General features: G+C 40.4%; 1 protein-coding gene across 1 annotated transcript in view; it reads left to right on the top strand.

Moving 5' to 3' along the window:
* The window catches only part of baiap2l1a (BAR/IMD domain containing adaptor protein 2 like 1a), a 143175-nt gene that overhangs the window by 20754 nt on the left and 94640 nt on the right, over positions 1-27781 (top strand). Inside the window, exon 3 of the mRNA XM_078558878.1 lies at positions 5278-5364. Within this exon, the coding sequence (XP_078415004.1) occupies positions 5278-5364 (87 nt within the window). The remainder of the gene's footprint in view (positions 1-5277; positions 5365-27781) is intronic.

The raw sequence follows: 27781 nt of genomic DNA, 5'->3' as shown, positions 1-27781 counted from the left end.
CCACCACAAGCTGCTTCAAAAAGTCATCTCATAGACATTCCACAAATTCCTTTTCTTGGGATCCACTACCAACCTGATTTTCCCAGTCTGCCTGCATATTGAAATCCCCCATGATCACTGTAACCTTGCCTTTCTTGCACGCCTTTTCTATCTCCTGGTGTATCTTGTGCCCCACATCCTGATTACTGTTCGGAGGCACGTACATAACTCCTGTTATGGTTTTTTTACCTTTGCGGTTCCTCAACTCTACCCACACAGATTCTACATCATCTGACCCTACATCGTTTGTTGCTATCGATTTAATTTAATTTCTTACTAACAAAGCAACCCCACCCCCTCTGCCAACCTGCCTATCTTTTCGATAGGATGTATATCCTTGGATATTTAGCTCCCAGTCCTGATCCCCATGCAGCCATGTCTCCGTGATGCCCACCACCTCATACCTGCTGATTTCAATCTGCGCCACAAGCTCATTTACCTTATTTCGTATACTGCATGCATTCAGATACAACACCTTCAGTCCTGTATTTCCCGTCCCCCTTCTCATTGTCGTCCCTTTATCTGATGTGCTTGAAGTTAGATTCCTAGCCCTTTCCAAACACTCTGTCCTATTTTGTGTTCTGGGGACTTTAATAGCCTCTCCTGGGCGCTCCTTTCTTTTCAGTGTTTTCATAATTTTCCATGAAGTTGAATCCACCCCCACACACGCTAACCTGCTGCTTTGTTTCCCATTAGTCATACTTCTTGGAGTTTTACCCTTCCCTTCCCCCCCACTTTCAAGTTTAAAGTCCTGTTGACCACCCTATTTACCCTTTTCGCTAGAACATTGGTCCCAGATCGGTTCAGGTGGAGACCGTCCCAACGGTACAGATCCCTCCTGTTCCAATACTGATGCCAGTGCCCCACGAAATGGAACCCCCCCTTTCCCGCACCACTCCTTTAGCCACGTGTTTACTTCCCTTATTCTCCCGTCCCTATGCCAATTTGCACGTGGCTTGGTTAGTAATCCAGAGATTATAACCCTTGAGGACCTGTTCTTTAATTTAGTTCCTAGTTCCTGATAATCCCCAAACAGGTCCTCTTTCCTAGTCTTACCTATATTATTTGTCCCGACGTGGACCATAACAACTGGATCCTCCCCCTCCCTCTCTAATATCCTTTCAAGCCTGTCAGAGATGTCCCTCACCCTGGCACCGGGCAGGCAACATACCATGCGGGACTCTCGATCCTGCTTACAAAGGATGCTATCAATTCCCCTAATTATAGAATCCCCTACAACTACCACTTGTCATTTTGCTCCCCCCTCTTGAATGGCCTCCTGTGCCACGGTGCTGTGGTCAGCTGGCTCATCCTCCCTACAGCCCTGTTCCTCATCCACACAGGGAGCAAGTACCTCATACCTGTTGGACAAGGTCAAGAGCTGAGGCTCCTCTGTTCCTGAACACAGGATCCCTCTACCTGCCTCACTTGCAGTCACACCCTGCTAATCCTGATCACTGACCGAATTTGAGGTACTTAATCTACCAGGTGTGACCGCCTCCTGAAACAAAGCGTCCAGGTAACTCTCGCCCTCTCGGATGTGCCGCAGTGTCCGGAGCTCGGACTCCAGCTCATCAATTCTGAGCTGGAGTTCCTCCAGCAACCAACACTTGCTGCAGATGTGGTCACTGCGGCTCACAATGGGATCTGCCAGCTCCCACATCTTACAGCTACAACACATCACCTGCCCAGCCATCTCTACTTAGTTAATTAATTTATTAATTAGCTTTGCATTGTTTTTTTACGAATTTGGTGCAGATTTCCTACCAACCAATCAGGTCACAGCTTCCCTGTGACATCACTTTTCCAGTTTTGGCTTCAGTTACTCTGTGCCCCGAGGTCACCGCTCCGGTGCTCCTCCCTCGAATGCTGCTTAAGCAATCAAAACTCGTCAAGGAAATCACTCTGGCACAGATAATGCTATGTAGTGCCTACCTTTTATACAAGGTGATCTCTGCCCCAGCTAGGAACAGGTCCAGTTCTCACTTGATGGAATTCAGCAATTAAATGAATGCCATACAAGCTGGCAGTCTGTTCCAGAGGTCCGCTATTCTCTGGGAAAACACCTCCTGAGATCTAACCTAAATTCTGGTTTTAAAGAACTTAAATTTGTGACCCCTGGTTCTCCCTAACTTATTTAATTGAAACAAACCATTTACCTGTGGCTCAGTTGATAGCATTCTTGCCTCTGGCACAAAACATTGTGGGTTCAAGTCCCATTCCAGAACTTGAGCACTTGAGTTTAGGCTGACACTTCAATGCAATACAATGGGAGTAATACACTGCTGGAAGTGCTGTCTTTCGGATGAGATATTAAACTGAGGCCCCATCTGCTCTCTGAGGTGGTGTAAAAGATCCCAAGATGCTATTTCAAAGATAAGCAGGGGAATTATTCCTGGTGTCCTGGCCAATATCTATCCCCCAACCAACATCACTAAAACAGATCATCTGGTTGTTATCACAATACTGTTGTGCAAGCTTGCTGTGTGCAAGCTGGTGGCTGCATTTCCTACATTACAACAGTGACTACACTTCAAAAGAACTTCATTAGCTGTAAAACACTTTAAGATACCCAATAGCTGTGAAAAACACTAAATACGTGCCAGTCTTTCTTTCTTACTCGAACATGATTTATTCCCTTCAACATCCTATAACCTCAACCGGATCACACCTAAACCAATGCTTCCCTGAAGTTTTGAGTCCCAGTTCCTGTAGTCCCTGTTCATAACTAAGATGCTACAAGCTAGGAATGAATCTTGTGACCCTCCTGTCCACACTTTTCCAAAGCCTTACCATCACCCACTCATGTGGAGAAACCAAATCTGAACAAGGTATTCTGAGATCTGACCAAGGTATTTACATGGACGAACTAATGTACTTTGGGAAAATTTAGCATTGGCAGGTGGTCAGTATGAGTAGACTAATGTGTAGCTCTCCTCAAATCTTGTAAATCTGGGTTAATTGAAGTTTATTAATGTAATGCGTTTTAATCCAGTAAATTACCTGGGATTAAACTTGATCTTGTGAAATTTGACAGAATGGTGGCATTTTATTAAGGAACAAGTAGATCAAATAGTGTTGCCTTGCTTCCATGACAAGTTTAATTATATTTACATAGATGGAATGAAAAACTTCTCTCTTTGGTAATAGTGGTTTTATTCCAGTTTTAGTGACCAAGACTGGATTTTAGCACTGAATTTGAGAGTTATCAATGGTGCATTTATGTTATAACTATGGAGGTTTTGCTTTGCATCAATTTTACAGTTATGACAAACTTAGTTTGAATCTAGAGCCAGGGCCTGAGTTACACTGGTACAAAGTGAAATGAGACTCCTTGGATTTTCACTTAAATGTCATTTCAAGCTTTAACACCCAATTTACATAGCATTGATACAAATCTGAGACTGCTTCACATCAACATAAAACATAAAACCTGTAGTGTAATTGCACCCAGAAAGTCATGGGGACTGGTTATCTGTTTTCTCTCTACTGTGCTGGCTTGGGACACAGGATCAGAAATTATTTCATGTTCCAAAGGTGATAGAGACAGCTTACCAGAACTAATTTTCTAGCATAAAAATCACAAATAGAGTAACCGTGGCTTGACTTTGAATGTGAGCTCATCCAGATTCATTGCAGAAAGGTGCAAGTAGTTGATTCAATGTTGATTCATTTCTCCCTTCCACTGAAGGGTGCAAGATAGGATCCTAACATCAAATAGATTGTGTACTCTGCTACCTAAAACAGAAATGGGCTTCTACCCTGCATTTAAACTGTACAATCATTGGTTCAAGGAATACCTAATCCTAATTGGCTGTACTTGAAAGAAGCTAGCACTTCTCATGGTTGAAGGAGATGTAAACTACTCTTCCTGGTCTGGCTGTTGCCAAGGGAGACATTTTAATTCTTGTAGTTTGCTCTCAGGAGTTAATCTTGCTAATGTTTGAAAAGTCCCTTCCCAATTATAATTGAGCTGCAGTGAAAACCTAGGGAAAAAGTCTGAAAATTTCAAACTAGGTTTAATGCTGTCATTGTTGGACAAAATTAGAAAACTGGACTTAATTTAAAAAAAAACATAATAAATGACATACTTTAAAGATTGAAAATTTTAGACAGGCTTAATTTTAAATTTCTTTCAATAATACTTTTTCACAATATTATTAGTCCATAGGGAAACTGTCCAATTAAGTCTACAGGCTCTAGATTACACCATACAGTTAAAAACTCTTGTTTAAATTCTTATAAACTCTTGGACAATAATTATTCTAGTCCCAGTCGGCCTAAAAGGGGACCCAGCCCTTAAAAATTGATATTTCCTTTTCATATTGTTTAAAATAAGTTGCCGAATGGCCTTAATAGAAAACATGCACAGAAATTTGAGATTTGCCTTGGTCAAAGGAATTTGCTCTGATCTTTATCAATTTATGTTCCAATTTTACTTCCAGATGATCTGATGGGTGTGTTACCTTATTAGTTATGATTGGAAAGGGTGATAATTGTACCATTTCACGTGCTTTTTAAAGAAAACTATAAGAAATTTTAATTTTAGTTTTAAATGCTGCATCAACTGCTTTCTATTTTTACATTAGTACTGAACAGTAATCATTCAAGAAAGCAGTTAAGCTTTGTTTTCTGAATTTAACCTCTTTAAAACAAACTCTTGAAACTCTGGTTCTTGAATTGATAATGTACCATGCTATAATTTAGGTACATAACGAAAGAATGCAAATAGTGCAACTTTGATACTACAACAACTTGCATTTATATAGCACTTTTAACACAAAACATCCCAAGGCACTTCACAGGGGCATTATCAAATGTACCGAGTCACATAGGGAGATATTAGGACAGATATCCAAAAGCTTTCAGAAAAACTCATCATAATAGCGTAACACATGAGCAACTCAAGTGAAATACTATGGATATTTTGCTATTCCTATTTCTAACAGGTTTTCAAAGCTGGTTTTTTATCCGTTTTGACCAACCTAGTCAGATTCACTTACACCTTTCCTCTTGGAATGTGGAGAGGTAGAAAAGGGTGTAAAATATTGTTACCAGTAACCTTGGAACATGCAAAAGTGAGTTACCTGAATAGAACAGTCTATTTGATATGATTCCAGTTTTGATTTACAGGTACTTGGTGTTTTCTCTTAGAACAAAATAAGAATATTGTAACTAATGTGTTCTAAACCAATAACTACAGTTTGTTAAAATATTATTTTCTGCTTATTTTAACAGCTATGGTGGCTGCAGGCAAGACATACTTTGATGGCATTTCAAAATTGGGAGAGCTGAGTTCTCAGTCACCAGTCTCCAAAGAGCTAGGTAAGGTGCAAGTGAACCAGTGGGTGCATTATGTATCTCAATCCACATATAAACTTTCTTTGCTGGGAGATAAAAGAATGAGTCACATTTATAAAGTATCTTAAGTCAGGAACATCTTGGTCACATACATTCAATTTATTTTAAAATGAAAGTGTTATGATGCAGGCAAGCCAGGAGACAGTTTTAACAGATCCTTCAAATAACATTGTGTTGAATGACCAGTTAATTTTTGCTTTGTGGTGTTGGTTAAGGAAGGAATGTTCCCTCAGTTATTGACTCTGCTCTTCAAATCAATTAATAGGTTCTTTAATCACTATTTATAATCTTTGTACCAAACTTCAAAAACATAGTTACAGATTAACATCACAACAGCTTGATGAATTACTGGAAAAAAGTAAGCGATGTAGTATGTGGCACAATTTTCACGAGTGCTTGTAGAATGAAACAAGAGTCAATAATATACATTGGATTGTTTTAGGGCAAGTGTTATGGTGTAGTCAGTCTTTCAAAATGCAATTAAATGTTTATATTGTGAAGCATAATCTTTTTATGGATGGCTTTATGGTAAGCTGTAGCTGACTTTGGTGATTCATCTACCTACAAGTGTATTTAGTAGTAGGCAGGGTTTAGTTGAAATCTTCCAGTTCTGATTAAAATCTATAGGTAAAAGTATTCAAGTCTAGATAGACAATCCTGATTTGTTCACTATTTTTATCGATTAAAAAAAACTCTGCAAGTTCTATCAGTTCAAAGTATAAGGAGGCATCAGTGCAGACCAAGAACTATTAAAGTTTACATAACATAACTCAGAAAATACTGATTCTGTTTTTTAAATTTCCTAGCCTTCCCTTTGGTTCCTGAAGGCACAGACTCTTGCTTTCTTTCTGTCTCTAATTTTCCATTATCTATTCCAAGTGGTCCCTTACTATTCATGAGCCACACAGTGAATTTTAGTAGGTGGATGCAGAATGTACATAGCAATGAAATCGATCTCGCACTTTTGTGTGCTGTCCTATTTTCTTTTGCTCTCGGCTTCCTATCCTGCAGGAAGCCCAGCACAAAAGGTAAAAGTAGACACTGAGGCCTACTGATACCTTGCCACCCTGACTGGAATTTCACTGCTATATCTCTTGCCAGGACTGCCTTTCCCCACCCATTAAATGCAATTACCCGGAATGGTTCGGATTCCAATTCCTTTACTATATCTCTGTTTGCTGATTGGATTAAAAAAAAAAAGAAAATTTATTTCCAGTGGTGTACCAATTTTTTTTTTTTACAAAGGCTCCACATCCAAGCTATACTGGGACAGCTACAACACTAGCATCTACCCAACAGTGGAATGTTTCCCATGTATGTCCTGTCATTAAAAAGCAGGAGAAATCCAATCTAGCCAATTGCCACCCTTTCAGACTACTCTCAGTCATCAGCAAAGTAATCAAAGGTGTCAGCACTTATATAGCAATAACCTATCACCAATGCTCAGTGGGGTTCCCCCAGGGTCACTTGACTCCTGACCTCAGTATAGCCTTGTTCCAAATATGGATAAACAAGCTGAATTCCACAGGTGAGGTGGGAGTAATTGCCCTAAGCATCAAGGCAGCATTTGACTGAGTGTGGCATCAAGGAGACTAATCAAAACTGAAGTCGATGGGAATCTGGGAAAACTCTCCACTGGTTGGAGTCATACCTGTAGTATAAGGGTCGGGTGGATAAAGGGTTAACGTGGGATTGAGTACAGTACCGCCCACAGTGATATAAGAGAACACATGACCTTCACCTAGGGGTCAGTGTAGTATTGGACACAGCCGTGTGTAGGAGCAAGCATTGCTCCTAATTTGGACCTTTACTGTATCTATGTATATAGCTTCTAGTAGTTAATAAATATTTGTTGTTGAACTACCTAAGACTACAAATACATTAATAAGACCCACCTAACCATGCCCGACACCTTACAACATGGTGGCAGTGAATGGAATATCTCAGAACTTCGCAGAGACTGCAGAAGAAAATTAAGATCCTGGAAAACTGAAGAAAAAATAAAAGGAGCATTCTGACCTGAAGAAAAGCTCTAGAAGCGAAGGTGTAAAGGAAATAGCCAGAGAAAAAGTGTAAAGGAAATAGCCAGAGAAAAGCTCCAAAGGAAAGCTTGGAAGCTGAAGGCAGAAATTAAATTCCTCACTGCAGCAGAAGACTCCATTGAAACCTGTGGAAGTCCAGCTTCAATACCCAGATTGCATCAGTAAGGGATATGTGAAGAGGCAGGTGACTATGCCTGAGTGAGATGAAGACTGAGTGAGCAGTGAATTAGGTTCACATGGTAATTTGGTGCATGGGGGAAAGAGGTGTAGTATACATAGGAATTATTCTAAGTTTATTACGAGAGTAATTAAATTAAACTTTCTAAACAACATAAGAGAGCCCATAAAGCAGCAGGAGTTTGGAGAGAGAACCCATAAAACAGCGGAGAGAGAGAACTAGGAGTTTACAGATAAATTCTATAAGTGACATCACAGGAGTCCCATAAGTTGATTGGTATGTAAGTATAGGCCTTTCCGGACTCGGCATGGAGGAGACGATTGGCGAGTGACAGGTGAGTTATTTTATTATACCATACTGTAACAAACACCTTCTATAAAGTTTAAGATGTGTAAATGCAGCTCAGCCATGTGGAATGTGCATCCATGGGATGTGGGACGTTGTGTAGGCACCAAGTGCCCTCAATGACTACATCTGCTGGAAGTATCACCAGCTGCAGAAACTTGAGCTCCGGTTTGCGGAACTTGAGCGGTGGCTGGAGTCACTGTGGTGCATCCGCAAGGCTGAGGATTACATGGATAGTGCGTTTAGAGAGGTGGTTACACCGCAGCCAAGAAGTACACTGGCAGAGAGAACAGTGACCATTGTATCATAAGGTTTAGATTGGCCATGGAAAAGGACAAGGAACAATCCAGAGCAGGGATAGTTAACATGTGGGAAGCCAACTTCGATGGGATGAGAATGCATCTGAATTGTGTGAGTTGGAATCAAATGTTGGCAGAAAAGATGGTGGCTAAACAATGGGCGACCTTGAAAGAAAAAGTATGGCAAGCATGTCAAGGTATATGCCTTTGAAAGGGAAAGGTAGGACAAATAAATCCAGAGTGCACTGGATGATGAGACAGATAGGGGTGAAGATGAAAAGGAAGAAGTGCAAGTACAACAGATGTCGGGTAGAAAATACAATGGAGAATCGGGCTGAATATAGCAGGACCAGAGGGGAAGTGAAAAAACTAATAAGAAAAGCGAGGAGAGAGCGTGAAAGGAGCATGGCAGCTAATGTAAAAGGGAATCCCAAGGTCTTTTATAAGTGTATAAATAATAAAAGGGCGGGAAAAGAAAGAGTCGGGCGATTAGGGATTTACAAAAAAGGGGACTTGCACATGGAGGCAGGAGAAATAGCAGAGGTATTAAATGAGTACTTTGCATCTGTCTTTACAAAGGAAGAAGATGCAACCCAGGCTGAGGTGAGAGAGGAGGTAACTGGTACACTGGGAGAATTTACAATTGAGGAGGAGGTGGTTTTAGAAAGGCTATCTTTTACTTAAAATTGACAAGGTACCAGGACTGGATGATATACATCCAAGGGCACTGAGGGAAGTCAGAGTGGAAATTGCAGAGGCACTAGTGATAATCTTTCAGTCTTCCTTAGACACTGGGGTGGTGCTAGAGAACTGGAGAATTGTGAATGTTACACCCTTGTTCAAAAAACGGCTGCAAAAATAAAGCCAGCAACTACAGACCAGTCAGTTTGACTTCAGTGGTAGGGAAACTTCTGGGGACAAAATCAGTAGCCACTGAGACAAGTGCAGGATATTTAAGGAAAGCCTGTATGGATTCTTTAAGGGAAAATCATGTTTAACTAACTTGCTGGATTTTTTGAGGAGGTAACAGAAAAGGTTGATAAGGACAACACTGTTGATGTGGATTTTCAAAAGGCATTTGGTACAGTGCCACACAACTGAGCAAAATTCTAGCTCGTGGAATAAAAGGGAGAATAGGCACTTGGATAAGAAATTGGCTGAGTGAAAGTAAACGAAGAGTAATGGATTTTTTCAGAATGGAGGAAGGTTTGTAGTGGAGTTCCCCAGGAGTCAGTGTTGGCACCCTTCCTTTCCCTGATACATTAATGACCTAGACTGTGCTGGTCAGGGCATGATTTCAAAATTGGACATGTTATCAGCTGTGATGAGGATAGCCTTGAATTTCAAAAGAACATAGACATGTTGGTGGATTGGGCAGACAAGTGGCAGATGAAGTTCAGTGCAGAGAAATGTGAGGTTTGGCAGGAAGAAATGGAGACACCATTTAAAATAAAGGGAGAAACTCTAAAGGAGGTGCGGGAACAAAGGAACCTCGGTGTGAATGAACATAAGTTATTGAAGGGCATGTTGAAAGAGCAGTCAATAAAGCATATAGGGGCATTGAGTACACGAGTAAGGAGGTCATGTTGAATTTGCATAAGATACCAGTTAGGCCTCATCTGGAGTACTGCATCAAGTTCTGGGTATCATTCTCGAGGAAGGATGTGAAGGCATTGGAGAGAGTACAGAGGAGATTCACAAGAATGATTCTAGGGATAAAGAACTGTAGCTATGAGGATAGATTGGAGAGGTTGGGACTGTTTTCCTTGGAGAAAAGATGGCTACGGAGACTTGATAGAGGTATTCAAGATCCTGAGGGGTATGGACAGGGTAAATAGTGAAAAACAGTTCCCTCTCAAGGGAGCATCAAGAACTGGAGGACATAGATTAAAAATAATTGGCAAAAGGAATAAAAGTAATGTGAGGAAATTTTTTTTCACCCGGAGTGTGGCTGGAGTCTGGAATGGACTTACTGAGAGGGTGGTGGAGGCAGGTTTGATCGAGGTATTCAAAAACGAATTGGATGGCTATCAGAAAAGAGAATGTGCAAGGTTACTGGGATAAGGGACGGGGTGGAATGCTCTTTCAGAGAACCAGTGCAGACTTGATGGGCCAAATGGTCGCCATCTGCACTATAAAGATTCTGCGAAAAGCTGGGATTTGACACTTTGAAGACCTGAGAACATTGATCTAAAGTGGGGAATGCTCAAACCAACCAATCCAGACAGCCTTTGTTGAAAAAAAATTAACACTGAGATCACGAACGCAATTACTGCTGGAGCCTGCCAAAAGTGGGAAAACCCTGTGTGAAGAAGGGTACAGAGGTACCATCTTGGATTTTCAGAAACCTCTCAAAACTGAACCTGCAATTTAAAAATTTTAACCATTGATCAGAAATCCAAGTCCAAGATCAATCTCAAAATTGGGGACTCTGGAGAAAGAGGTTCTTTAAATATATGATTGCTTTGGGTCGGGATAAAAAGATAGAAGCTGTACAAGTTAACGCATTGCTTTATTCATTAGGCCCGATAGTGGGCAATACAATAGCTAGACAAGGAATTAATGAATCATCTGCAAAATTTGATGAAGTTTTAAAATCATTTGATGCTTATTTTAACCTCCGAAGTAACAACATCCTTGAAAGGGCTAAATTTAATTAATGCAGCCAGGAGAACCTGTCCGCTCCTTCATTACTGAGCTGTATAGAATGGCTGAAGGCTGTGATAACGGTGACCTGAAATCTGAGCTACTCAGGGATGGAATAGCTGTAGGAGTGGCAGACGACACACTCTCAAACATTTTTCAAGCGAAGGAAGATCCATCCCATGAGAAAGTCATCCAGATTTGCAGGCAACCTGAAATCTGTTTGCAGCACAGATCCATATTAAGGGAGAAAGCAAACCATGGTACAAAGTAAACCCTACTGTCTAGTCAGTGAAACAGCACAGAAACAGGGACACTTCAGGTCAAGAGAAGCAATACCCTAACTGACCAGGAGAGCGACCATGCCAGCGCTGTGGAGCAATGCGTCCTCACCGGTGTGATCAATGCCTGGCAATTTCAGCCCAATGCTTTCAATATAACCGAAAGGTACACTTTGGGAAGCTGTGCAATGCCAAAACACACACAGAAGATCCCAAGAGGATTCAAGAGGTTGAGACAACACACCAAGAGGAGACACAACCATGCTTCTTGGGTGAGGTCAAAAGTCCTGAATTTTTGTTCTGGAATGTGGACATCTCAGTAATGGCCATCCCACAAACTTTAAATTGGGCACGGGAGCCAGCGTTATAGTCCTATTAGACAAAGAGACTTCTGGCTACAAGCAACCAACTTATCAATTTATGGGCCTTCTTGAATCCGACTTCCAGTTATAGGCATGATTCTGGAACCATTAAGGTATGTTGGCAAACAAATCTTTGAGCTGATGTGCATCATCCATAACCAGTCTTTTTCTCTCTTGAGCAGAGATGCCTGTGTAGCGCTGAATCTCCTCAAAATGGCAGAAGATGTCAAGACAACTACTGTCATAAATTATACAGAACTGCAAGTTCCCGAGAACTCCAAGAAGGATTCTCTTGACTAGGACTTCAGTTCTGAATTGCCTTCTCTCTTTGCAGAACAGGCTCTTCTGCTTTTGGTACAGACCAGCCAACCACTCAGATGGTTACCACAACCCCTAGAGCAGATGACAGTCAAGAGAGGAACCATTACCGCTGCTGGATGCCCCACCATCAAAATCCTGTGGTTACCATTGACTAGAAACTTAACTGGACCAGCATATAAGTACTGTTGACATGCCGGGTGCCAGCATGTCATATTATGTACTTTCAGACAATACTTTTAAAAATTGAACAGAAATAAGCTCTAAGATGTCTGCTGCAAGTCATGCGACTTTTAGCATTTGGACTACAGACAGTATAAGTGTCTGGTGAATACGTAATCAACTATGGACATAGGTGAGGGTAACTCTCAGCCATTTGTGGAATTCACACATCTCATTGTTTAAGGATGGGCCAACACCTAAAGATTATGGAGTTTCCAGACTGCCTGTTTCCATGTTTCATACTGGACAAAAGGGAAGATCAAAACTCAATGGCCACTGTCAACTCCCCACTATATCATGATGCCCTACTCCATCCAAACTTAGACTGGGTGTGCGTCAGAGGTGTTAATCCAGCACCCGTGATGGAAGCTGGTCTCAGGGACTACACCCTTATTATCCTAGGACCCATCAAAACCATCAATCATCAGCCAATATGAGAACCAGACTCTGAAATCAGCTGCAAGTCACCAAGCAGCCAAAGTACTTAACCTGTTCCAGTTTCAAAGTTCACCTGAGAATTGACCTTCCAGATGTTCAGCTACAAGAAGCCTCATAACCATCTGTGAATCCTTCGCTTCACAAGACCATCACTTCAGTTTTAAATCATCAAACCTATTCAAGAAACCACAGGCTTGCCTTTTAGGAGAGTGGAAATCATAAATCAGAGACTGAATTAACTGTAATCTATAAAAGTGCACTATGTCTGTAAACAATATTTGTTTGTGTGTGTACGCATGCACATGAGATCAAGTCTGTGACGTTGCGTTAATTCACGGTAAGTGAGAGACTAAATAACCTTATTTATTTTAAACTCTCAAAAGCTTGCTGCTGAATTATTTGGGATACTCCAAGGCTAAGGAAAGGCACACCTCTTTCCATACAAAACATACTGATTACAGGCAGTAAGAGAGGACATAAATCCTGTCCGTGATGCTATGGTTACAAGAGCAGGTCAGGGGCTGGGAATTCTGCAGTGTATAATTCCCAAAAGTCTGTCCACCATCTACAAAACACAAGTCAGGAGTCTGATGGAATACTGCCCAATGAGTACACCTCCAACAACACTCAAAAGCTCAACACTATCCAGGACAAAGCAGCCCACTTGATCGACACCCTTCCACCACCTTAAACATTTGATTCCTCCATCACCAACACACACTGGCAGAAGTGTGTACCGTAAACAGGATGCACTGCAGCAACTCACCAAAACTCCTTCAACAGCATCTTCCAAATTTGCGACCTCTACCGTTAGAAGAACAAGGGCAGCAGATGCATGGCAACACCACCAGCTGCAAGTCATCCTCCAAGCTACACACCAACCTGAATTGGAACTATATTGCTGTTCTTTCATTATCACTGGGTCAAAAACCTGGAACCCCCCTTCCTAACAGCACTGAAGGTGTACCTACACCAGATGGACTGCAGCAGTTTAAGAAGGCAGCTCACCACCATCTTCTCGAGGACACTCCTCGATCAGCCACAAATGCTGGCCTTGCCAGTAACCTTCACATTCCATGAAAGAATAAAAAACACACCCAATTTTATTTTGATTGTTAATTAGGCTTCTAAAGTTTTTTTTTGTTTGCAGTGCCTATTATGAGGTAATTGCAAATATCATAGCATCACTTAGCTGTTCACTGCAACATGGCACAACGCATTAGTAAGAAGTCTTTCTTCACTCCCATTGCCGTTCACTTGTCTTGAATATTCCACAATATTAGCCTGAACACTTGAGAATTACGTTTTCACAGTGACATAACTCAAGTTAAAGCCATTGTTTGCTTTTTCTTGTTTTGTTAATATGCCCTGTGCCTCATTGCAAACACTGAAGTGTGATTTTTCTCACATTGTATGCAGACTATCAGCAACATAAATACCTGAGAAAACTGTCTATCGCTGCCTTTGTATTGCAAGATTACTTCAGGAAGCAACTCCGCAAGGTAGCAGCTGTCATGAAATCCACTCCTTTTGCATTTTGGAATGGTTTCACAAGCACTGTTGCAAAAAATAATTTCGCGTGCACAAGCGTCATGTGCAATTGTTTGAAAGTTGAAATGAGTGACTGGTGATTTTCCATATAGACCACTGAAGTTTTAAAAACAGCTTTAGGGGCCTAAACGTGGGTTGACAGGTAAAATTGTCTGCAGCCAAAGAGGAAAAAACCTTGTATTTATCTAGTACCTTTTGCCTCATGATTTCCCAAATAACTTTACAGCTAATTAAGTATTCTTGAAGTTTAGTCACTGATGTAATGTTGGAATATGCGGCAACTTAGTTATGCATGGTAAAATCTTATAAACAACAAGATACGTGACCAGGTAATCTGTTATTTTTAGTAATGTCAGTTAAGAGAGAAATATTGGTCACAATAACCTGCCCTTTTTCATAAAGTACTGTGGAATTTTTTATGTTCACTGAGAGGGCAGACGGAACCTACGTTGAATGTCTCAGCCAAAAGGTGGCACCTTTGACAGTGCAGCACTTGCTCACTACTGCACTAAAGTGTCAGCCTGGATGGAGCAGTTGTAGTCTGAATTTTGAATTGCTACATGATCGTTGTTTTTCTGATTCCACTGGCAGCTGAGACGCATGCAGTTCTGTGGAGGTGGGACCAACTTTAATGGATTTTTCTCTGATGGAAGATGAGGCAGTTTATATGAGTAAATTGGAAATTATTCTATTTCATGTATAATGCTCCCCTTATTGTTTCATGAACAAAGGCATTACTTGGTTATCATAGAATAGAACGATGCCACCATGCCTGTGTATATTTTGGTAGTAAGTTGTGCAGAAAAGAAGGTCCCAGATAAAATTCATGGTCTCTGCTGAAAAAACTGATCTCAGCAAAAGCCAGGAATAAAATTAAGGGGTATCGTCTTGTTCTCGAATGCAATCCAGAAATTCCAATTACAATAGGTTTTTTTGAGTACTGGGTTAGGACAGGCTTTAAATCATCTGTGATGATCCCAATATTGAATAGCTGGCCCATGTCCACTACTTGAACCGTTTGCAGGCGTTATTTGCGTCAGCTACTGGAGGCTGCCAGCATCAGTGGAACTAGACCCCGGCAAAAGTTACTATCATCAGGAGAGAAAGAGTGCAGCAAGAAAATTAGTGGGGGTCGGAGAGTGCAATGGAAAACTGCTGGGCAGTGTCTGTGACCAGACGCGAACTGGATATAAGGAAATATGTTAAAAGAAACTACATCCGAGATCCTTTAGTTCAGCTTCATTTGCTGGCGATAAATCTACAACAAAATTTCAGAGGTGATTTTTATCTCCCTGGCCTGGCGTACTCCAGGCAGTAGAGGAGTTGAAATCAAAAGCAAAATGCTCCAGATGCTGGAAATCTGAAATTAAAACAAAATGCTGGAAACACTCAGCAGTCCAGGCAGCATCTGTGAGGAGAGAAACAAAGTTAATGTTTCAGGTCTGTAACCTTTCGTGGAAATCAAAGCAGTCCATTTATTCATTTCCATCCTACCACTACCTTAAAGCTGGGTAGCTGATGTGTCCATGTGACTCACATTTATGAATTTATATTTATATTAATGGTATTTTGTAGATAGGATCCCAAAGCCATTTTTATGGCCTCTAGAGCAGAGCATCCATCGTGAGTATACTGCTCAGCAGAAGCTGTCAAACCAGAAGCGGAGTTCCCACCCACGCTTCTGGTTGCCAGCCTTTATTTTTGTGAAGAATTTTTGCAGGAATGCTCCTTCAGACGCCATGCAACTGTTTGAGTCTGTGCTGTCCTGAGCTTCTCACCCCATAGCCTTACTTCTGTGTCCCCAAAGCCACTGCTGTGATGGGATAGTTTGGAAGCTGGGGTATTGCACTAATCCAAAGCAAGCTAATTCTGGATGCCCATTTGGGGGGCACAGCATTTAAGTGAGCCCTGGCTACTGCAATGGACTGGGCCTCCAATTGCAACTTCCAGTTGGTTTACCCACCCTTTCTGCCAGCCAGCTAGCCATCCAGGATTGAAGATTTCCTCTTTATAAGTGATAATTGATCTTTTAAATATAAACCAACAAATCTCATGATGTTTTTGTGTTGAATCAGTCAATACACTGCTTTGAAATGGAGGTGCCAAAGGCATGAACATGAAATATCAGCATTGCTCACCTTAGGAAACCTCATGATAGAAACCTAGATATGCTGGTAGCCAGTCCTCAACAGAATATCAAGTAATCGGTTGACAGGATGACAGCCTCTGGTTCTGCAACCTTATTGATTTGTAGGGACTCTATCGTATAATATCCTTGGTCTCGTTGTGCAAACACAATATTTACAGAACCTGCTGAGATAAGGAAAACAAACTTTATTGGAATACACCTTTAGTGAGCTACATCTTAGCACAAGGTTGTACAAGAGAGAGCAAGATCATGAGACATTGCATCACTTCCTAAGATGTATACTGTCTCCTTAGCATATCAATTAGAATTAACCCCTTATGCTACATCTTCCATTAAGTCTCTGATTCTCCCCATTATGCTACATCTAACCCCAGTCTCTAACTTCCATTTCTTTTTTAAAGAAAAAACTGCTATGGTAGATTCATTAGTCGACCTTAACAGGTCCTTGGAGGAGATTGGGGATTTGAGCCTTGCATGTTCTCTCTCAGGCTTTGCTGAGCAGAAGAAGAATTTGTAAATGATTCAGGTTCAATAATATAGATCTCTGTATGAACACAGCATCTCTGATCTGTCCAGTTGGGTGGATGACTGCTTTGATTGTGCAGGAGGTTGTTTTTGTGTGGCAAATAGTGCACATCTGTTCTGTCTCATTGTACTGTTTTCAGCCTGAATGAGGTAGGACTGTTGATGTTGTATCTGTTCAGCCACTTATCCATAAGGAGCTTGACCTCTGATCCAAACTGCCTCTCCTGGTTAGAGGTATGGCAGGTCATGTGCTTTGTGACATTTGTCATAGCTCCACATCTGACTGGGATGATACTCACCTTCTTTATCCCTCACTTTGTCCAAGTCATCAGCTTGCACTTGTGGTATGAGTGTGTGTGGAGAGTAGGAAGTTCAGTTCTCGGTCATCTTCCCATTAGGAGTTCACATGATGCTAAATCATGTTGGAATGAAGTTGAACGATAGCTCACAAGTGCAAGCTGGATGTCATTGTTCTTCTTCAGCAATGCTTTCACTGTATGCACTCCTGTTTCAGCCTCACCATTGGCTTGAGGCTATCTTGGTGATCTGGTAGTTTGGACAAATCCATACAATGCCGTGAGCTTTTTAAAGTATTCATTGGCAAACTGCAGTCCATTGTCGAATATCAAAGGCCTAGGATTCCATATGTCGCAAATATATCCTTCTCCCACCTGCTTTTGAATGGCCACTTCTCTGGTTTTAAATTTAACATATTCCATTTAGTCAGTTGTTTTTGGGATATGGTTCTCCCTGTCACTCTGAATCACCAATTGATTTTACTTCTTGACCTCAACTTGTCTAATCAGTTGAATTGACTTTGTTAAGTTTAAATTATCTCTCAACTGCAAGTGGTCAGACAATGCTTCATTCAAGACTCTGGCAACAGTTCTGTTCCTGATTGGTTCATCTTTTAAGTTGCCATATTCACAGATCTCCAAAACTACACAGATTGTTTATAAATGTATTAATACTTTCCCCTTGTCATTGGGTACACTTGTTAAATTTAGCCCGCTTGACAATGGTATTCTTTTGCAGATTGAAGTAGGCATCGAGTGCTTTTATTACTTTATTGTATGTAGCTTTCTCTTCGTCAATCCCTTGCCTGACTACGATATCATCTGCCAGCTATCCATCACATATAATAGTGTACTGACCTGCTTGCCATGAGGCCCAATGTAGTGTGATACCTGGCAAATCTTCAGGGCCAATTCAGCCATGTTTCTGCCTGATTGAGACCTGCAACCTGTTCAAAGCTTTCCAGTAATGACAGAGATTTTTCTATACTTGTTCTTTCACATACTGCCACAATTTAATATCCTTGGTCTCGTTGTGCTAACACAGAATATTTACAGAGCCTGCTGAGGTAAGGAAACTTCAACTTTATTAGAACACATCTTACTCTGAGCTACATCACACCACAAGATTGCACGAGAGAGCAAGATCATGAGACACTGCATCACTTCCTATGATGTATACTGTCTTATTAGCATATCACACTTAGAATTAACCCCTTATACGACATACAACACTACATCAACACTGACCTGACTTTCAGTAATATAAATAGGAAATTGAAAGCTATGGTGACACTAGTTCACCTAGAGGCTCCTTTGAATGAACATAAAGTGCTGTGTTGAAATAAATATTTCAATGAAATTTAAGTTTTGAATAGCATATAATCCAGGGATTGAGAAATGTTTTAGTAAAATGCAAACTGACTTCACCTATTTAAATTTTGATGCATGGAAAATTGTGTATTCTGGAAACTTAAATGTAATAGTCTACAACATAATTGTTTCTGAAATAGCCAACTTAAATTTATGCTGTTATAATGATGTTTACCAAAGGTGTACAGAATAGGAAATATGAAAATCAGGGTGATTCATCAAGGTAAGAGGAAGTTATTGTGGATGCAATATCTTACAGACAAATAGTTCAGCTTGTCATATATGGCTATGTTACAACTTGGCTACAGCAATGTGATTCCTTGTAATGGTTTCCTGTAATAAATGAAAACTTTTGTACTTAGATCTCACTGTCGGAAATCTCACTGTTGGGAAAAAAAGTATGTCTGACTAGACTTGTGAAATTGGATTTTATCCACTAAAATATAATGAGATTGGAGTATACTATCTGTCTGTCTTCCCTCAGGCCAGAAACTGTACTGGACTAGACATATAAATACTGTGGCTACAAGAGCAGGGCAGAGGCTAGGAATCTTGCAGCAAGTAACTCACCTCCTGACTCCCCAATACCTGTCCACCATCCACAAGGCACAGGTCAGGACTATGATGGAATACTCTCCACTTGCCTGGATGAGTGCAGCTCCAACAACACTCGAAGCTTGACACCATCCAGGACAAAGCAGCTCACTTAATTGGCACCCCATCCACAAGCATTCACTCCCTCCATCATCGACACACAGTGGCAGCAGTGTGTACTATCTACAAGATGCACTGAAGGAATTTACCAAGGGGAGAATTTTCTCCCCGTCGGGGGTGCTGAGCGGGAGCGGGCGCAAGTGGGCGTGTGGCCAATCGCTGCCCATGTTCGGCTGCATACCCCCATTTTACGTGGGCGGGGGGAGTAGGCTGAGTCGGGGCCTGCACTCTTTTATGCATGTACGCGAAAGAGCGCAGAAATCTCCGAGGCACAGAGCTGCCTCCGGAGGGTTAGTTTGATTTTCAAAAATTTTAATAAAGAGAAAAAAATATTTAAGACGTCCCCTCATATAATAGTGTCACATGAGCTGGAACATATCAATGAGCTTTAATTAAAAAATTTATTTAATTTATAACCCTTCATGAAACCTCATCCCGCCCGTGAATGAGGTTTCATGAGAAATGCGAAGGCGGCCTGGGCTCTTCGCCTGCCAGCCAACCTTAAGGTTGGATGGGCAGCTCAGTTAATAACTTTAATTAGTTTTTAAATGGTCGTAGGCCTTTGACAGTCCGGCGGGCGCGCAGCCAACTCCAATGTGCTCCCGCCGAATTGAAGATCTGAATGACGTCGGGACGCACGCCCAACGTCACCGCGCGTTATTTTGTGTTGGTAAGTGGGGCCCGCCCCCGCTCGCCAACCCGAAGATTCTGGCCCAAGGCTCCTTAGACCTTCCAGACCCACAACCACTACCATCTAGAAGGACAAGTGTAGCAGACTCATGGGAACACCATCACCTGGAAGTTTCCCTCCAAACCACTCACCATCCTGACTTGGAAATATATCACTGTTCCTTCACTGTCGCTGGGTCAAAATCCTGGAACTCTGTCTCTGACAGCACTGTGGGTGTACCTACACAATACATGGACTTCAGTAGTTCATGGAGGCAGCTCACCACCACCACCTCAAAGGCAATTAGGGATGGGCAATAAATGCTGGCCTAGTCAGTGACGCCCACATCTAATGAATGAATTTTAAAAAGTTCTCCTTTTACCTCTCCTCAAGATTCAGTCATATATGTCTACATATAATCACCTTGATGCATGCCAGGGGTCTAATTTCCATGGAAAATGAATCTGTGAAGTAAAGCAAAATTCCCAAGTTATGGCATTGCATACGTAGTGATGTAAGTCACTCACGCTGTAATTTCCTCAAATTTCTGCACCATAATAATGAAATATACCATAGATACACCATTAACATGGTGCAATTTTACAGCAAATCCAAGCCCAGCAAGTCTAAGCTTTTGGGGAAAACCTGAAATGCTCAAGTAAAAAATTTGATGAAAGCAGGTTTTTATAGAGGCATTGGCAGCCAAGATTATGATTATCTTCCCTCAATGTCCATGTATCTACACACACCTACAACTCCAAACAGGAACACCTGGATTGTGATTAAAAATTAGAACGCTTGATGCTTTTTAAAAAAATTGCATGCCATTTCTTCATTTCCCATTTCTTCTTCAGTAATTAAAATTTCACACGTGCAGAATTAAGGGCTTAAGCAAAACAAAAAAAAGTACATTTCACAATGACATGTTTAAATTTAACTGTTGAATTTCCTTATGTGCCCTTTTAAATACTTTCAACAAAATTTTTACCTGAGCATTTCAGGTTTTCCGAAAGACTTGCTGGGCCTGAATTTGCCATAAAATTGTTCATGTTCATGTTGCATCTGTGGTGTACACCATTATTATGATTCAGAAATTCCAGGAAATTTTGGCACTACCTACACCATTCCACAATTTGAAAATTTGCACTGCTTCACAGACTCTTGTTGATAAAGTTGAACAGCTAATTATCATAGCTCTGCTTCCCACTAAAATCAGTCAGTCATTTTGGCACGGGAGGAGGCTATTTGGCCCATCAAGTCCTTGCCGGCTCTCTGTAGTGCAATGCAGTCAGTCCCGTTCCTCCATTCTATCCCCATTGCCCTGCAAGTTTATTTCCTTCAGGTGCCTATCCTGTTTTCTTTGCAAATCATTGATCATCTCCGCTTCCACCACCCTTGCAATGAGACAGCGAGCTCCAGGTCTTAGCACTTGCTGCATAAAAAACGCTCTTCATCCCCCTGCATTTCTTGCCCAAAACTTTAAATCTGCATCCCCTAGTCCTTGCGCCATCAGCTAATGGGAACTACTACTTTGTCTACGGGATCTAAACTTGCCAAAATCTTGTGCACCACCATCAGATCGCCCCTCAAGCTCTAAGGAGAACAACCCCAGCTTCTCCTACCTAACCACGTAGCTAAAATCCCATATCCCTGGAACCATTCTGGTAAATCTCCTCTGCACCCTCTCAAGGACTCTCAGACCCTCCCTAAAGTGTGGTGACAAAAAACTATAGTTATGGCCTAACCAGAGCTTTATAAAGGTTAAGCAGAACCTCCTTGCTTTTGTACTCATTATCTCTTTTAATGAAACCCAAATCCCAAATGCTTTGCTAATTACTCTCTCAATCCTGTCACCTTCAAAGATGAACCCCCAGATCCCTCTGTACCAGGCTCAGACCAAGTTTGTTGAGTGAATGTTAGTGTGATCATTGCTGTGCTTTGGATGATTAATGAATCTCATGAGAGGTCTCAATATTCTTGGTATAATCACAGGAACAGGAAAAGTCATGAATATTTTGTTTTTGAAATGCAGAGCATTAACACTGTAAATAAACCTTAATATAAATAAACTGGCTCAAATATTAAGACCATATGTGTGATCCATTCAATTGGACTGAAGGCACTGATTAAAAAAAGTAATTATTTATCTTCCAGATTAACAGGTCTGATGTGGGGTGGTGGCGGGGTGGGGTGGAATCCCCCTGTGCTGACTGCTGTTTCAGTATCGGTCAGCTCATGTTTGAGACAGCTTACTTGGGATTTCAGTTAGTATAAGCACAGGAAGGGGTGACATTGTTTTCACACTGCTGATTACAAACAGTAGCCCAACAAAATGCTCAACACCTTAAATTAATAATTTAATTGTATAATATTTACATCACTTCCTTGCAATTTTATTGGCCTTGAAAACACTTTCCACTTTGGAAAACTGTCCAGAACCTTAAGAGTGTTGCTGATTAGGCAAATCTGATTTAAACTGATTTTAAAGAATTGTGAGGCTGTGCTTGTCTGTGTGTGACTTCAGTAGTTCAGTTTCACTCAATTTTTGCCATTGGTCAATCATGTGTACTCAGATGCATCCCATCCCCTAGGCAGTTTGTTATTATTAAGTTACCTTTCTCTGTGCTGTAGACCTCTATGACTCTATTTACTCTTTATATTGTATCCAGTGATTGGCAGTTGCATTGATTTCTGTTGCTGCATTTCACCTGTTTTCAATAAAGCGTTGTGACCTGCATATACTGTTAAAAACATGCAAGATTATTTTGTAACAAATTCAGGGCCATTGAAATTAAAATATGCATTGCATTGCTATTTATCAGGTGATTAGTTTAACTGTGTTAATTGTTACAGAAAGCATTTCCTTTGCTACCATTTTTTTCCAAAATCTATAATTTGTACTTACACAAATCTTAAGATTAATCTAAACATTTCAAATTTAATATTACAGAAAGTGCAATAAAATTCAACTTTTCTCCAAACAGCATGTCCTACTCTGAGGTGCCTCAATACAGTTTCAGTACTCTTGATATTTACAATATACATTCCATGTCAAGCATACAACCTGAGGGGATTTACAGTTTCCAGCCTCTCGGTGTACTATGGCTGAAATTTGAGGTGAGCTGTTTTAGGAGAGAATACTCAATGCCTTTCCCACTGTTGCAGAGATATCCATTTTCTGTACTACTTCTGAGTTGCTATTACGTTCACTGCAACACATTGAAATTATCTTGACCAGCAAGTTGTGACATGAACTTGTCACTGGAGGATTGAGGATGGTGTGACTAGTGGCATTTGTCACTAAGCATCATTGCGGTGAATTCCTGACTCTGGATTTTTATCCAGAGCTGTGATACTGTTATTTAAATTTGGATTACTTTGTCTGAACATACACATTGTACCTAGATTCTAAATGAAACTACAGCAAGTGCATTAAACAGGGACAAAGGGAAGTCTTACTGTACTTTCAATCCTTTATTTAAATAAAGAGTTGAATTTTGAAGGAGACATTTTCTAATTAGCACCTATATTAGTTGAACAGCATCATTGGTGTTGTGCCTCCAATTATCCCTGATTCACGTGTGTTATGCAACAGTTAGACATCAACACCCAAGCTGATCACAAAAAGAATTCAAGGAGAGGATAGAGATTAATTAATTATTTTGGTGGTTAGATTATGGAATACTTTGCCAAATAAAACTAAACATTAAAGGATCGGAACAAGCAGGACAAAGGGATTAGATTTAGCGACTTGCAGAGAAAAGCACCTGTGCCAATCTGTTAGGTGAAATGGCCTGCTTTGGTGCTGTTAACGTTTTATGAAATGACATGTGAATCATGATGGTTCCTGAACTAAAATTATGCGATTTTTCTATAGAAGGCTCTGTAGGCTGGATAATGATGATATAAAGCTTAATTATTCTGGAGCATTTGGTGTGTCTCAGTGTATTTTCCTTTGTGGGAGGAAAGCAGGAACAACCTCACAGAACTTTCTTGGGAGATTAATCAGCATGGTGCCATATAAAATGGTATTCACTACCACAGGAAGTGGCTGAGGCAAATATTTTTGAGTACATGAGATAAAAGAGAGTAGAAAGATGCTGAAAGGCTGAGATGAGGTAGTTTGAATGGGAGGAGATTCGTGTGGATTATAAACACCAGCACAAGAGTAATCAGGCCAAATGGCCTGTTTCTGTGTTGTATGTTCTATGTAAATGGGTTCAGTAGAGTTCATAATGGAACGAATAGCGTGCTGTCTATGGAATGAAAAATCTTATTACAAAAAGATCTTTACTCATTCCACACTATTTTTATACTCTAACAGGAATATTTTCTTGTCCCAATTGCAAATGTTTCATATTTAGATTTTGACAGTCTAAAGCTATTTTTCCTTTTCTATATAATTAGCCTGCTAAGTGCTCTCTCATCTTTGAGGGCACAATTCACTATTTATTACTATGTGACACATATTGGACACAGAATTGTTGAGTAATCCACTGCAGATCACTTTCAAGCCTTCAGTGGTCATGTCACATTTATTAATCTTGTGTGAGCTTCATTGCACATCAAGGACATAGCGGACACTGATAGTCATTGGTACTAGGAGGAAAACTGATTAAATAAGGTCCCTTGTGTAGTGGAAACTGTTATAAATGATAAGAGGGAATGTTTCAAGGTTGTAATCTAATCTCATGGTCCAAATAACTGTTATAAACTGAATTTCGCTCTAGGTGTTTACAACATTTGAACTGAATTAAATTGTTGGCTTGTAATCATGCATGTTTGTATTTCTGTTTCGGATACATTATATGCTTTCAGACAAACATAAGCAACTTCCAGTTATGCCACGGTAATATTTCAAAAAGAATACTCAATAATGAGCCACTTGTATTGAACAGAATCAACAAACAGCAATATGTTTTTTGATGTATTGCTTTTTAAGAAATAGCACCTATGCTGCAGTATTAACAAAGTAATTCCCAACTACCTTCAGATAAAATAAATGAACAACACCGTATAAAGCATACTTTAAAATAAGGGCTGACATCTGTACTGCAGGATTCTTTCCCCACTGAAGAATTTTTCAGCTGTATGGAATGAACTTGACTTTTCATGAAGCCACACTATAGTCCAAATAGTTGAAAAGCAAACACATTTACTTTAAAGAAGTTAAATTAAAATGTGACCTATTTGATTTTATAGCATGTTTAGGATTGCAAAATTAAATTTGGTAGGCCTTGCCTGAAAGTTAAAATTTCAGAAAGTATCAGAGTTGTGACAAACCTTTTTAAAACTTGGTTGAAATCCCATTTTAAAGAGAGAACATCTAGAAGCTTAAGTATGTTACTCTTTGTCATTTCTTTATTAGCCCATATTCCTTAGTGCAAGGTGTTCAACTTTCTGCCTTTGTCAACAATCTAGTTATGTACCATGGCACCTCAGGTCACATATATAAAGTTTAAATTTGTGGTGGTGTGTTCTCAGGGTAAAGTGCAAAAGAATTTTTATATATGAAATCTTGGCTACACTTTGAAGATAGTAGAGAAATTATGCAGGGGAAATCTATATTTGCATGAAAATCTGCAAGTAAAAACCCGGTATGTTTTTGATAGTACTGTGAGTGCATTTAATTGGCAAATACAGGATAGATTCTTTTCACATAACACATACAATATGCTATATTATGGGCCCTACCCAATTCATCTAATCTGCTGAGAGAAGACTAATAGGGTAGATACTTTAAGACTATTTTTTTTGCCCTACTCTTTATAATGGCATATAATTATAATAGTAAGTATTGCAACCTAAGTTATTAACGACAAACATTTCTGGATATCCAAAATAAATGTAAGATTTTTTTTAAGAAAGATATATGCAAATATTCAACCCGTGACAGACCTCCTGTATATTTCCAACACTGAGTCAAAGGGTCATGGGCAAAATTTTCCCCCTATCGGGGGGGAAGATGAAGAGCGTGCCGCCATTTTACGTGGGTGAGCCAATTAAGGCCCGCCCAGCGTGACATCTGCATGGAAGCGCTATGCGCCCCTTATGTGGGCAGGGGGGGATTCCCTAAACCGAGAATGTGCTCTTTCACGCATGCGCACAAAAGTGCTAAGTGCTGCCTCGGGGAGATCACCTGTACAATTAAAAATCTGAAAAATAGAGAAAAAAAACCCTGACATGCCCCCTCATGTGACACTATCACATGAGTTGGGACATATCCATAACTTTTACATGCAATTTAATTACATTTTTTAAAACCTACATGAAACCTCATCCTACACGTGGATGAAGTTTCATGCCTTTTCTAATGCCCACCAGAGCTCCTGGCCTGCCTGCCAATCTTAAGGTTGGACGGGCAGGTCCATTAATTAGTTTAATGACTCTGTCAATGGCCTCAATTGGCTATTGACAGGCCGGTAGGCACACAGCTGATTCTGCTGAGTCACCGCCTACCTGAAAATTTAAATGGGGTGCGATGACGTTGGGAGTTCCGCCTGACGTCACCATGCGTCATTTTACGCGACAGCGAGCAGGCCCCACCCCCCACTCGCCGACCGGGAAATCCTGGCCCATGTATTCAATCTCCATTTTCACAGTCTTTAACACATTATCCAGGATGGCACTTCAGTGCAATCCTGAGAAGTGCTCTACTGTTAGGGATGTTGCCCTTCAGATGAAGCATTAAACCAAGACCCTGCCTATTCAAGTATATATAAAAAGTCCCAAAGAAGAGCAGTAATATTCTGCTGGTGCCCTGGCCAGCATTTGCCGCTCAACCAAGACTGCTAAAAAGAGATTATCTGATCATGTATCTCATTGCTGTTTGTGGGTGTTGATTGTGTGCAAATGGATTTTGTTGTCAAGACTCTAGAATGGGACACAAACCCTTGACCTTCTGGTTCAGAGGGGACATGTTAGCACTGACAGACACTAAGCAGTTGGCGCACTGTGTTTTGCTCCAATCAAAACTTAAATTACTTTGCCAGATTTCTCCCGCCCCCGCTCCCCAGCCCCTAACAAGCTCCTTCTAAAATAGGCAACAATTTGGTTTCAAAGTATTCAACTCATGACTACAGTTAGGTAACTTATTGTTATTGCTGTAGGCTGGTTATTCTCCTCATACATAATTGGTGATAGCATTAGGTCATTTACACATCTCTAGTAGTTCAGCTGTATCGAAAATAAATTTCAATCTTATATATAAGCACTTGGTATTTGCTGTTCATGCTAGATAATGGTGAAAGACAACTTCTAATAGAATAACCGTAACCACCAGGTCAATATTTCACATTTCAGCCTTTATTTTACAAACAAAATAAGCAGATCAATTATTTCTGAATTGTTTGTTGAAAAATTAGTTTCATATTTTACTGTCAAATTAAGCATAATAAGAACCTCTTTGGACAGTTCTTTTCACTTATTAAATTCCTTGTGGTATTGCTTACTGATAGTGAAGGAGCCTCAATGGTGCTGGATGGATTCCAGGAGTTAGACTTGTGTGACTGGTTTATTTCCTTATGGGTCAGGAAGCTGATCGATTCCTGATAAGAAAAGGAAAGATAATACCACCTGGCTAGCATGGACCAATCAGAAAGCTGGGACATGGTGATAGTGTTATTCAATATTCATTTATCAGCAAAACATTTTATTGATTAAAATATTACTGGCAATAGCCTTACCATAACTGTAAGGAAATTCTTCTGCTGAAGATTGTTCAGTCAGATTTACATGGATGGTGAACCTGTGCTTATTTCTGTATGTTGTTACTGCTTGGTGTTCCATATGTTATCAATGGTCTAACTTTTATAGTTTATTAATCTGATTTTTCTTTAATGTATAATCTCACTGGAGGTCATGCACATTTAGTGTGCTCATTCCTTAATGTTACTCCCTCTGTTTGCAGGATATGATCAAAGTTTATTTGAGTAGGGCTTCCGAATCATAGGAATTACTTAATTTCTATTGTATAAT

The sequence above is a fragment of the Cetorhinus maximus genome, chromosome 15, assembly GCF_964194155.1.
Source record: "Cetorhinus maximus chromosome 15, sCetMax3.hap1.1, whole genome shotgun sequence".
In the NCBI taxonomy this organism is placed as follows: Eukaryota; Metazoa; Chordata; class Chondrichthyes; order Lamniformes; family Cetorhinidae; genus Cetorhinus; species Cetorhinus maximus.
This window is presented reverse-complemented; position numbering and strand designations above follow the sequence as displayed.